Source organism: Somniosus microcephalus, chromosome 23 (assembly GCF_052327205.1).
Source record: "Somniosus microcephalus isolate GS21.2 chromosome 23, FLI_Smic_1.0, whole genome shotgun sequence".
In the NCBI taxonomy this organism is placed as follows: domain Eukaryota; kingdom Metazoa; phylum Chordata; class Chondrichthyes; order Squaliformes; family Somniosidae; genus Somniosus; species Somniosus microcephalus.
Window position 1 is genome coordinate 14,571,661 of NC_141009.1, and position 13,392 is coordinate 14,585,052.

The following is a 13,392-nucleotide window of genomic DNA, read 5'->3' on the forward strand; positions in this document are numbered from 1 at the left end:
GTGTCGCCCCTCCCTCACTGAGTGTGATACAGTGTAGCCCCTCCCTCACTGAGTGTGATACAGTGTCGCCCCTCCCTCACTGAGTGTGATACAGTGTAGCCCCTCCCTCACTGAGTGTGATACGGTGTAGCCCCTCCCTCACTGAGTGTGATACAGTGTAGCCCCTCCCTCACTGAGTGTGATACAGTGTAACCCCTCCCTCACTGAGTGTGATACAGTGTAGCCCCTCCGTCACTGAGAGTGATACGGTGTAGCCCCTCCCTCACTGAGTGTGATAGTGTAGCCCCTCCCTCACTGAGTGTGATAGTGTAGCCCCTCCCTCACTGAGTGTGATACGGTGTAGCCCCTCCCTCACTGAGTGTGATACAGTGTAGCCCCTCCCTCACTGAGTGTGATACAGTGTCGCCCCTCCCTCACTGAATGTGATACGGTGTAGCCCCTCCCTCACTGAGTGTGATACAGTGTAGCCCCTCCCTCACTGAGTGCGATACAGTGCAGCCCCTCCCTCACTGAGTGTGATACAGTGCAGCCCCTCCCTCACTGAGTGTGATACAGTTGAGCCCCTCCCTCACTGAGTGTGATATGGTGTAGCCCCTCCCTCACCGAGTGTGTTACAGTGTCGCCCCTCCCTCACTGAGTGTGATACAGTGTAGCCCCTCCCTCACTGAGTGCGACACAGTGTAGCCTCTCCCTCACTGAGTGTGATACAGTGTAGCCCCTCCCTCAGCGAGTGTGATACAGTGTAGCCCCTCCCTCACTGAGTGTGATATGGTGTAGCCCCTCCCTCACTGAGTGTGATACAGTGTCGCCCCTCCCTCACTGAGTGTGATACAGTACAGCCCCTCCCTCAGCGAGTGTGATACACTGTAGCCCCTCCCTCACTGAGTGTGATACGGTGTAGCCCCTCCCTAACTGAGTGTGACACAGTGCAGCCCCTCCCTCACTGAGTGTGATACAGTGTAGCCCCTCCCTCACTGAGTGTGATACGGTGGAGCCCCTCCCTCACTGAGTGTGATACAGTGTAGCCCCTCCCTCACTGAGTGTGATACAGTGTAGCCCCTCCCTCAGCGAGTGTGATACAGTGTAGCCCCTCCCTCACTGAGTGTGATACAGTGTAGCCCCTCCCTCACTGAGTGTGATACAGTAGCCCCTCCCTCACTGAGTGTGACACAGTGTAGCCCCTCCCTCACTGAGTGTGATACAGTGTGGCCCCTCCCTCAGCGAGTCTGATACAGTGTCGCCCCTCCCTCACTGAGTGTGATACAGTGCAGCCCCACCCACACTGAGTGCGATACAGTGTCGCCCCTCCCTCACTGAGTGTGACACAGTGTAGCCCCTCCCTCACTGAGTGTGATACAGTGCAGCCCCTCCCTCACTGAGTGTGATAGAAACATAGAAACATAGAAGATAGGAGCAGGAGTAGGCCATTCGGCCCTTCGAGCCTGCTCCGCCATTCAACGAGATCATGGCTGATCATCCAAACCCTAGCACCTGGTCCCTATACTGACAGCCATCCCACCCAAGCCCTATCCTATCCCCATAACCCCACGTATTTAATCCCCCCGAACACTAAGGGCCAATTTTTATCATGGCCAATCAACCTAACCCGCACATCTTTGGACTGTGGGAGGAAACCGGAGCACCCGGAGGAAACCCACGCAAACACGGGGAGAATGTGCAAACTCCACACAGACAGTCACCCGAGGCCGGATTTGAACCCGGGTCCCGGGTCCCTGGCGCTGTGAGGCAACAGTGCTAACCACTATGCCACCGTGATACAGTGTAGCCCCTCCCTCACTGAGTGTGATACAGTGTAGCCCCTCCCTCACTGAGTGTGATACAGTGTAGCCCCTCCCTCACTGAGTGTGATACAGTGTAGCCCCTCCCTCACTGAGTGCGATACAGTGCAGCCCCTCCCTCACTGAGTGTGATACAGTGCAGCCCCTCCCTCACTGAGTGTGATACAGTTGAGCCCCTCCCTCACTGAGTGTGATACGGTGTAGCCCCTCCCTCACCGAGTGTGATACAGTGTCGCCCCTCCCTCACTGAGTGTGATACAGTGTAGCCCCTCCCTCACTGAGTGCGACACAGTGTAGCCCCTCCCTCACTGAGTGTGATACAGTGTAGCCCCTCCCTCAGCGAGTGTGATAGTGTAGCCCCTCCCTCACTGAGTGTGATACAGTGTAGCCCCTCCCTCACTGAGTGTGATATGGTGTAGCCACTCCCTCACTGAGTGTGATACAGTGTCGCCCCTCCGTCACTGAGTGTGATACAGTACAGCCCCTCCCTCAGCGAGTGTGATACACTGTAGCCCCTCCCTCACTGAGTGTGATACGGTGTAGCCCCTCCCTAACTGAGTGTGACACAGTGCAGCCCCTCCCTCACTGAGTGTGATACAGTGTAGCCCCTCCCTCACTGAGTGTGATACGGTGGAGCCCCTCCCTCACTGAGTGTGATACAGTGTAGCCCCTCCCTCACTGAATGTGATACAGTGTAGCCCCTCCCTCAGCGAGTGTGATACAGTGTAGCCCCTCCCTCACTGAGTGTGATACAGTGTAGCCCCTCCCTCACTGAGTGTGATACAGTAGCCCCTCCCTCACTGAGTGTGACACAGTGTAGCCCCTCCCTCACTGAGTGTGATACAGTGTGGCCCCTCCCTCACTGAGTGTGATACAGTGTCGCCCCTCCCTCACTGAGTGTGACACAGTGTAGCCCCTCCCTCACTGAGTGTGATACAGTGCAGCCCCTCCCTCACTGAGTGTGATAGAAACATAGAAACATAGAAGATAGGAGCAGGAGTAGGCCATTCGGCCCTTCGAGCCTGCTCCGCCATTCAACGAGATCATGGCTGATCATCCAAACCCTAGCACCTGGTCCCTATACTGACAGCCATCCCACCCAAGCCCTATCCTATCCCCATAACCCCACGTATTTAATCCCCCCTAACACTAAGGGCCAATTTTTATCATGGCCAATCAACCTAACCCGCACATCTTTGGACTGTGGGAGGAAACCGGAGCACCCGGAGGAAACCCACGCAAACACGGGGAGAATGTGCAAACTCCACACAGACAGTCACCCGAGGCCGGATTTGAACCCGGGTCCCGGGTCCCTGGCGCTGTGAGGCAACAGTGCTAACCACTATGCCACCGTGATACAGTGTAGCCCCTCCCTCACTGAGTGTGATACAGTGTAGCCCCTCCCTCACTGAGTGTGATACAGTGTAGCCCCTCCCTCACTGAGTGTGATAGTGTAGCCCCTCCCTCACTGAGTGTGATAGTGTAGCCCCTCCCTCACTGAGTGTGATACAGTGTAGCCCCTCCCTCACTGAGTGTGATACGGTGTGGCCCCTCCCTCACTGAGTGTGATACGGTGTAGCCCCTCCCTCACTGAGTGTGATACAGTGTAGCCCCTCCCTCACTGAGTGTGATACGGTGTAGCCCCTCCCTCACTGAGTGTGATACAGTGTCGCCCCTCCCTCACTGAGTGTGATACAGTGTCGCCCCTCCCTCACTGAGTGTGATACAGTGTAGCCCCTCCCTCACTGAGTGTGATACGGTGTGGCCCCTCCCTCACTGAGTGTGATACGGTGTAGCCCCTCCCTCACTGAGTGTGATACAGTGTCGCCCCTCCCTCAGCGAGTGTCATAGTGTAGCCCCTCCCTCACTGAGTGTGATAGTGTAGCCCCTCCCTCACTGAGTGTGATACAGTGTAGCCCCTCCCTCACTGAGTGTGATATGGTGTAGCCCCTCCCTCACTGAGTGTGATACAGTGTCGCCCCTCCCTCACTGAGTGTGATACAGTACAGCCCCTCCCTCAGCGAGTGTGATACACTGTAGCCCCTCCCTCACTGAGTGTGATACGGTGTAGCCCCTCCCTAACTGAGTGTGACACAGTGCAGCCCCTCCCTCACTGAGTGTGATACAGTGTAGCCCCTCCCTCACTGAGTGTGATACGGTGGAGCCCCTCCCTCACTGAGTGTGATACAGTGTAGCCCCTCCCTCACTGAGTGTGATACAGTGTAGCCCCTCCCTCAGCGAGTGTGATACAGTGTAGCCCCTCCCTCACTGAGTGTGATACAGTGTCGCCCCTCCCTCACTGAGTGTGATACAGTGTCGCCTCTCCCTCAGCAAGTGTGATACAGTGTCGCCCCTCCCTCACTGAGTGTGATACAGTGTCGCCTCTCCCTCACTGAGTGTGATACAGTGTCGCCTCTCCCTCACTGAGTGTGATACAGTGTAGCCCCTCCCTCACTGAGTGTGATACAGTGTCGCCCCTCCCTCACTGAGTGTGATACAGTGTCGCCCCTCCCTCACTGAGTGTGATACAGTGTAGCCCCTCCCTCACTGAGTGTGATACAGTGTCGCCCCTCCCTCACTGAGTGTGATACAGTGTAGCCCCTCCCTCACTGAATGTGATACGGTGTAGCCCCTCCCTCACTGAGTGTGATACAGTGTAGCCCCTCCCTCACTGAGTGTGATACAGTGTAACCCCTCCCTCACTGAGTGTGATACAGTGTAGCCCCTCCGTCACTGAGAGTGATACGGTGTAGCCCCTCCCTCACTGAGTGTGATAGTGTAGCCCCTCCCTCACTGAGTGTGATAGTGTAGCCCCTCCCTCACTGAGTGTGATACGGTGTAGCCCCTCCCTCACTGAGTGTGATACAGTGTAGGCCCTCCCTCACTGAGTGTGATACAGTGTCGCCCCTCCCTCACTGAATGTGATACGGTGTAGCCCCTCCCTCACTGAGTGTGATACAGTGTAGCCCCTCCCTCACTGAGTGCGATACAGTGCAGCCCCTCCCTCACTGAGTGTGATACAGTGCAGCCCCTCCCTCACTGAGTGTGATACAGTTGAGCCCCTCCCTCACTGAGTGTGATACGGTGTAGCCCCTCCCTCACTGAGTGTGATACAGTGTCGCCCCTCCCTCACTGAGTGTGATACAGTGTAGCCCCTCCCTCACTGAGTGCGACACAGTGTAGCCTCTCCCTCACTGAGTGTGATACAGTGTAGCCCCTCCCTCAGCGAGTGTGATACAGTGTAGCCCCTCCCTCACTGAGTGTGATATGGTGTAGCCCCTCCCTCACTGAGTGTGATACAGTGTCGCCCCTCCCTCACTGAGTGTGATACAGTACAGCCCCTCCCTCAGCGAGTGTGATACACTGTAGCCCCTCCCTCACTGAGTGTGATACGGTGTAGCCCCTCCCTAACTGAGTGTGACACAGTGCAGCCCCTCCCTCACTGAGTGTGATACAGTGTAGCCCCTCCCTCACTGAGTGTGATACGGTGGAGCCCCTCCCTCACTGAGTGTGATACACTGTAGCCCCTCCCTCACTGAGTGTGATACAGTGTAGCCCCTCCCTCAGTGAGTGTGATACAGTGTAGCCCCTCCCTCACTGAGTGTGATACAGTGTAGCCCCTCCCTCACTGAGTGTGATACAGTAGCCCCTCCCTCACTGAGTGTGACACAGTGTAGCCCCTCCCTCACTGAGTGTGATACAGTGTGGCCCCTCCCTCAGCGAGTCTGATACAGTGTCGCCCCTCCCTCACTGAGTGTGATACAGTGCAGCCCCTCCCTCACTGAGTGTGATACAGTGTCGCCCCTCCCTCACTGAGTGTGACACAGTGTAGCCCCTCCCTCACTGAGTGTGATACAGTGCAGCCCCTCCCTCACTGAGTGTGATAGAAACATAGAAGATAGGAGCAGGAGTAGGCCATTCGGCCCTTCGAGCCTGCTCCGCCATTCAACGAGATCATGGCTGATCATCCAAACCCTAGCACCTGGTCCCTATACTGACAGCCATCCCACCCAAGCCCTATCCTATCCCCATAACCCCACGTATTTAATCCCCCCTAACACTAAGGGCCAATTTTTATCATGGCCAATCAACCTAACCCGCACATCTTTGGACTGTGGGAGGAAACCGGAGCACCCGGAGGAAACCCACGCAAACACGGGGAGAATGTGCAAACTCCACACAGACAGTCACCCGAGGCCGGATTTGAACCCGGGTCCCGGGTCCCTGGCGCTGTGAGGCAACAGTGCTAACCACTATGCCACCGTGATACAGTGTAGCCCCTCCCTCACTGAGTGTGATACAGTGTAGCCCCTCCCTCACTGAGTGTGATACAGTGTAGCCCCTCCCTCACTGAGTGTGATAGTGTAGCCCCTCCCTCACTGAGTGTGATAGTGTAGCCCCTCCCTCACTGAGTGTGATACAGTGTAGCCCCTCCCTCACTGAGTGTGATACGGTGTGGCCCCTCCCTCACTGAGTGTGATACGGTGTAGCCCCTCCCTCACTGAGTGTGATACAGTGTAGCCCCTCCCTCACTGAGTGTGATACGGTGTAGCCCCTCCCTCACTGAGTGTGATACAGTGTCGCCCCTCCCTCACTGAGTGTGATACAGTGTTGCCCCTCCCTCACTGAGTGTGATACAGTGTAGCCCCTCCCTCACTGAGTGTGATACGGTGTGGCCCCTCCCTCACTGAGTGTGATACGGTGTAGCCCCTCCCTCACTGAGTGTGATACAGTGTCGCCCCTCCCTCAGCGAGTGTGATAGTGTAGCCCCTCCCTCACTGAGTGTGATAGTGTAGCCCCTCCCTCACTGAGTGTGATACAGTGTAGCCCCTCCCTCACTGAGTGTGATATGGTGTAGCCCCTCCCTCACTGAGTGTGATACAGTGTCGCCCCTCCCTCACTGAGTGTGATACAGTACAGCCCCTCCCTCAGCGAGTGTGATACACTGTAGCCCCTCCCTCACTGAGTGTGATACGGTGTAGCCCCTCCCTAACTGAGTGTGACACAGTGCAGCCCCTCCCTCACTGAGTGTGATACAGTGTAGCCCCTCCCTCACTGAGTGTGATACGGTGGAGCCCCTCCCTCACTGAGTGTGATACAGTGTAGCCCCTCCCTCACTGAGTGTGATACAGTGTAGCCCCTCCCTCAGCGAGTGTGATACAGTGTAGCCCCTCCCTCACTGAGTGTGATACAGTGTAGCCCCTCCCTCACTGAGTGTGATACAGTAGCCCCTCCCTCACTGAGTGTGACACAGTGTAGCCCCTCCCTCACTGAGTGTGATACAGTGTGGCCCCTCCCTCAGCGAGTCTGATACAGTGTCGCCCCTCCCTCACTGAGTGTGATACAGTGCAGCCCCTCCCTCACTGAGTGTGATACAGTGTCGCCCCTCCCTCACTGAGTGTGACACAGTGTAGCCCCTCCCTCACTGAGTGTGATACAGTGCAGCCCCTCCCTCACTGAGTGTGATAGAAACATAGAAACATAGAAGATAGGAGCAGGAGTAGGCCATTCGGCCCTTCGAGCCTGCTCCGCCATTCAACGAGATCATGGCTGATCATCCAAACCCTAGCACCTGGTCCCTATACTGACAGCCATCCCACCCAAGCCCTATCCTATCCCCGTAACCCCACGTATTTAATCCCCCCTAACACTAAGGGCCAATTTTTATCATGGCCAATCAACCTAACCCGCACATCTTTGGACTGTGGGAGGAAACCGGAGCACCCGGAGGAAACCCACGCAAACACGGGGAGAATGTGCAAACTCCACACAGACAGTCACCCGAGGCCGGATTTGAACCCGGGTCCCGGGTCCCTGGCGCTGTGAGGCAACAGTGCTAACCACTATGCCACCGTGATCAGTGTAGCCCCTCCCTCACTGAGTGTGATACAGTGTAGCCCCTCCCTCACTGAGTGTGATACAGTGTAGCCCCTCCCTCACTGAGTGTGATAGTGTAGCCCCTCCCTCACTGAGTGTGACAGTGTAGCCCCTCCCTCACTGAGTGTGATACAGTGTAGCCCCTCCCTCACTGAGTGTGATACGGTGTGGCCCCTCCCTCACTGAGTGTGATACGGTGTAGCCCCTCCCTCACTGAGTGCGATACAGTGTAGCCCCTCCCTCACTGAGTGTGATACGGTGTAGCCCCTCCCTCATTGAGTGTGATACAGTGTCGCCCCTCCCTCACTGAGTGTGATACAGTGTCGCCCCTCCCTCACTGAGTGTGATACAGTGTAGCCCCTCCCTCACTGAGTGCGACACAGTGTAGCCCCTCCCTCACTGAGTGTGATACGGTGTAGCCCCTCCCTCAGCGAGTATGATACAGTGCAGCCCCTCCCACACTGAGTGTGATAGTGTAGCCCCTCCCTCACTGAGTGTGATAGTGCAGCCCCTCCCTCACTGAGTGTGATACAGTGTAGCCCCTCCCTCACTGAGTGTGATACAGTGTAGCCCCTCCCTCACTGAGTGTGATACATTGTAGCCCCTCCCTCAGCGAGTGTGATACAGTGCAGCCCCTCCCTCAGCGAGTGTGATAGTGTAGCCCGTCCCTCACTGAGTGTAATACAGTGTTGCCCCTCCCTCACTGAATGTGATACGGTGTAGCCCCTCCCTCACTGAGTGTGATACAGTGTAGCCCCTCCCTCACTGAGTGTGATACAGTGCAGCCCCTCCCTCAGCGAGTGTGATAGTGTAGCCCCTCCCTCACTGAGTGTGATACAGTGTAGCCCCTCCCTCAGCGAGTGTGATACAGTGCAGCCCCTCCCTCACTGAGTGTGACACAGTGTAGCCACAGAAAGACGGCACCTCCAACAGTGCAGCACTCCCTCAGCACTGCAGTGGAGCATCAGCCTGGATTTTGTGCTCAAGTCTCTGGAGTGGGACTTGAACCACGACCTTCTGACTCTGAGGCGAGGGCGCTGCCCACTGAACCACGGCTGACACCAGCCTTGGGAGTGGCACAGGTGGTCACTCATATTTAGATTCTGATTTTAAGTTCTAGGACTATGAGCATTGAATTCTGATTCTTCTACCAGTTTCCTGGGTTTGTAGTTGAATATAATTGGAAAAATTGGCAGTATATAAGTCTTTTGGGTAGGGATGTGGGTGGCAGATTCCATCTCCCAGTATGCAAGACATAGATCTCCCGCTCCGTGTCTCGCTGTCTCCAGGTTTTGGTCCGACTCCTTTTACTTAATTAAGCCTCTTCCTTCTTCGCTCCATTCCTTTCGCGATAACTGGCTTGTCTCTCGTTCTCTGTTGCCACCTATTGGAACTCTCTGATATTGTCTCCCTCTGACTCTGGCCGTCCTGCCCTCTGCCGGTCTGCATCATACTGTAACTATTTATCTTGTTCCCCGCTCGACACCGCCACCTGCTGGAATATTTCACTCTTGCCTTTCTCTGAACATCTGTTGGCTTCATTTATCCTTTATTTATTTGTTCGGGGAGGCGGTGGGGAGAGGATGGCTTACCCATTTGCTTCCCTTCCGTCCCCATGCACTTCCCGGTTATCCAAGGGAGCAGCTGGCTTCGGCCCAGGTCGCTGCCATTCCCCTCGCTGGGAGGCCATGGCTTCAGCTGCCTGACCGGGTTTTGTTGCACCGCCGAGTCGAGTTCGGCTCCTTGACCTTTGGAAGGGTTTCCGTGTCCCTCAGGCTTTTCTCTTACGGCTGAATTTCCCTGAATTGGCTCCCCGGAAGATTTCTGGCTCCTTTGCTGTGGGCCCAGTTCCGCGAGGAGCCCTCTGCCAGCTCGTCCGTGTGTGGCATGCTTCTGTTTTTGTTTATTCATTCTCGGGCTGTGGGCGTCGCTGGCAAGGCCGGCATTTATTGCCCCATCCCCTGGAGAAGGTTGGTGGTGAGCCGTCTTCTTGAACCGCTGCAGTCCGTGTGGTGAAGGTGCTCCCACAGCGCTGTTAGGGAGGGAGTTCCAGGATTTTGACCCAGCGACGATGAAGGAACGGCCGATATATTTCCAAGTCAGGATGGTGCGTGACTTGGAGGTGGAACTTGGAGATGGTGGCAGAGGTTGGCGGTCTTGTGTGAACCTCAATAGTGAGTGTCAAATTTTTGTCTTATAACACTCCTGTGAAGCACCTTGGGACGTTTTACTATGTTAAAGGAGCTATATAAATACAAGTTGTTGTTGTTGTGTTGTCAGACTATTCAGCCATGGGGCCCACCACAGTCAGGCCTGAACCTGTCGGCATGGGGATTGCCCCGTGCTAAAAGGTGCACGTACGTGGGTGTTATACATGGGGGAATAGCCCATTAATACTCACTGTCTAGGCCCACAAGAAAGGCCACTAAGTTATGTTGAGGGTGGGAGTGCAGAAAGTTGGATGGGGAAAATATATATTTTTTCAATGCGCTGTGTTTGTGATCATCTTGGAACGTATCTGTACCCGCAACACTGAAGCAGATTTGCGGTTCACCCGGGGTGGGGGGGCTGTCCTGGCGTTGTTTGCGTAACGTGGCGTCTCGTTTCGTCTGTGAATAGGTGGCCCCGGGTCCGGCAAAGGCACTCAGTGTGAGAAGGTCGTGCAAAAGTATGGTTACACTCACCTGTCCACGGGAGACCTGCTGCGGGCAGAAGTCAGCTCCGGGTCAGACAGAGGCAAGACTCTCCACGCAATGATGGAGAAGGGGGAGCTCGTACCTCTGGTGAGTTCGACCACCGTGAGATTCACTCGCTAAAAACGTGTGCAACCCCCCGATCTCCTCCGGCGAACTGCCCCCTCTCAGCGTCGGCTCCGAGAATAACCTTCCTTTGTGGTCCAGACAATTTCTGTGTCAGACAGACAGTCAAAGTGTGAAGAGTTTTACTCACTGGCTGGTGAGTGGCTTATTTCCTTCATCTTCATTTCAACTGGATGTATTCATGCACAGTGCAGCACAGGGAATTACAACTCCATCTGTGTTGCTCTACACATTAACCCCTTAAATACTTTGCCCAGCTGTCAAAGGCTTCAGTCGATTCCCTGTTTGCTGAAGTGCGCTAGTCTTCACTTTTGCATCTGGTGTACAGAGAGCAGCTTCCGTTTCTCTCTGTGTGTCTAGTTTTATCTGATTACGCTCCATTGAAGTGCCTTTAGACGTTTTCATAGAATCATAGCACAGATGGAGGCCATTCGGCCCATCGTGCCTGTGCCAGCTCTTTGAAAGAGCGATCCAGTTAGACCCACCCACCCTTCTCCTTTTCCCCCATCGCCCTGCAAGTTTCTCTTCTTCAAGTATTTCTCCAATTCCCTTTTGAAAGTTATTATTGAATCTGCTTCCACCGCCCTTTCAGGCAGCGCGTTCTAGATCACAACAACTCGCTGCGTTAAAACATTCTCCTCCCCCACCCCCCCCCCAAGGCTTTTTTGGCAATTATCTGAAATCTGTGTCCTCTGGTTACTGACCCTCCTGTCAGTGGGAACAGTTTCTCCCCATCTATGTTAAAGGCGCCATAAAAACACATGTTGTTGTTGGTGTTGAGGCTCTCTGAATAATTGTGCCTGGCATACACAAGATGACGGGGCGGTGTTCTGTCCACCTTGCTACAGATTTCAGGTCTGCTGTAGATATTCTGTCACAGCAGGAGTGTGCCCGTACTGAGAGCTGCGGCAAATTCAACACATTTCAGCATAAAACTCACCGAGCTCCCTCCTCATCAACTTAAAATCATATAAACACAAGAGACAAAATGTCCTTCTGTCACAGTGCTACAACGTTAACACACACCTGTACATAAGAACATAAGACGTAGGAGCAGGAGTAGGCCATTCGGCCCCTCGAGCCTGCTCCGCCATTCAATAAGATCACGGCTGATCTGATCTTGGCCTCAACTCCACTTCCCGTTCCCCATAACCCTCGACTCCCTTACCTTTCAAAAATCTGCCTATCTCCACCTTGAATATATTCACTGACCCAGCCTCCACAGCTCTCTGGGGAAGAGAATTCCAAAGATTCACAACCCTGAGAGAAGAAATTCATCTTCATTTCCGATTTAAATGGGCAACCCCTTATTCTGAAATTATGCCCCCTAGTTCTCGATTCCCCCATGAGGGGAAACATCCTCTCTGCATCTACCCTGTCAAGCCCCTTCAGAATCTTATATGTTTCAATAAGATCCCCTCTCATTCTTCTAAACTCCAATGAGTATAGGCCCAACCTGCTCAACCTTTCCTCATATAAGACAACTCCTTCATCTCAGGAATCAACCTAGTGAACCTGCTCTGAACTGCCTCCAATGCAAGTATATCCCTCCTTACATGGGGATTTTGGGTGCCGGCATTAGCAGGCTGCTGGTATAGCTTGCGTGGGTTGTGGAGTAAACAGCATGCATTTTTAAAAATCCCCTGTTACTGCACATTGACCAGCCTCTGTACCCGCCCCCTTTCTTCAGGAAACCGTCCTGGAAATGCTGAGGGACGCCATGATTGCCAAGGCAGACATCTCGAAGGGCTTCTTGATTGATGGCTACCCCCGGGAGGTGAAGCAGGGAGAAGAATTTGAGAAGAAGGTAAGGGGTTTGTGGCGTTGTGGAAGTGGGGTGGTGGAGGGTTTAGAGGCAGACCTCTTGGAACACTGTCTGATTCTTCTTTGAATCTAAACGATCCCACGGGCACTATTTCGAAGAAGAGCAGGGGGAGTTCTCCCCGGTGTCCTGGCCAACATTTATCCCTCAACCAACATCACTAAAAACAGATTGTCTGGTCAATATCTCACTTGCCGTGACCTTGCTGTGTGTAAATTGGCTGCCACGATTCCTACATTACAACAGTGACCACACTTCGAAAAGACTTAGTTGGCGGTGAAGCACTTTGGGACGTCCTGAGGTTGTGAAAGGCGCTATATAAATGCAAGTTCCTTCCTTTTTTCTTTGCTTGGCTCGAGGTCATGTGTGTGGCATCTTGCATTGCCAGAGTAGATTAGTCAAGCGAGGTCAGGGGTCACTTCACTGTGACTTCTCCCACACATTCTCTCTTTCTTTCTCTGACATTCTCTGAGGACAGGCTCGGGCTCAATTGCAATTGGTTGAACAGCCCGCTTACGGTCAGCGCCTAGCCTCAGCCATTAAGAGTAGCAGCTGGGTACTGGGGAATAGCTGGTCCCCCACCATCAACATCCTGGGGGTCACCATTGACCAGAACCTGAACTGGACCAGCCACATCAATACTGTGGCAACAAGAGCAGGTCAGAGGCTAGGTATTCTGCGGCGAGTGTCTCACCTCCTGACTCCTCAAAGCCTTTCCACCATCTACAAGGCACAAGTCAGGGGTGTGATGGAATACTCTCCACTTGCCTGGAGGAGTGCAGCTTCAACAACACTCGAGAAGCTCGACACCATCCAGGACAAAGCAGCCCGCTTGATTGGCACCCCATCCACCACCTTAAACATTCACTCCCTCCACCACCGGCGCACCGTGGCTGCAGTGTGTACCATCAACAAGATGCACTGCAGCAACTCGCCAAGGCTTCTTCGGCAGCTCCTCCCAAACCCGCGACCTCTTCCACCTAGAAGGACAAGGGCAGCAGGCGCACGGGAACACCACCACCCCCAAGTTCCTCTCCAAGTCACACACCATCCTGACTTGGAAACATATCGCCGT

General features: G+C 54.3%; 1 protein-coding gene across 2 annotated transcripts in view; it reads left to right on the forward strand.

Moving 5' to 3' along the window:
• The window catches only part of LOC147101672 (adenylate kinase isoenzyme 1-like), a 191,884-nt gene that overhangs the window by 163,207 nt on the left and 15,285 nt on the right, over positions 1 to 13,392 (forward strand). For both annotated transcript variants that reach the window (XM_085965447.1, XM_085965448.1), the window contains 2 exons: positions 10,296 to 10,459; positions 12,186 to 12,302. In XM_085965447.1, coding sequence (XP_085821573.1) covers positions 10,296 to 10,459; positions 12,186 to 12,302 — 281 coding nt within the window. The remainder of the gene's footprint in view (positions 1 to 10,295; positions 10,460 to 12,185; positions 12,303 to 13,392) is intronic.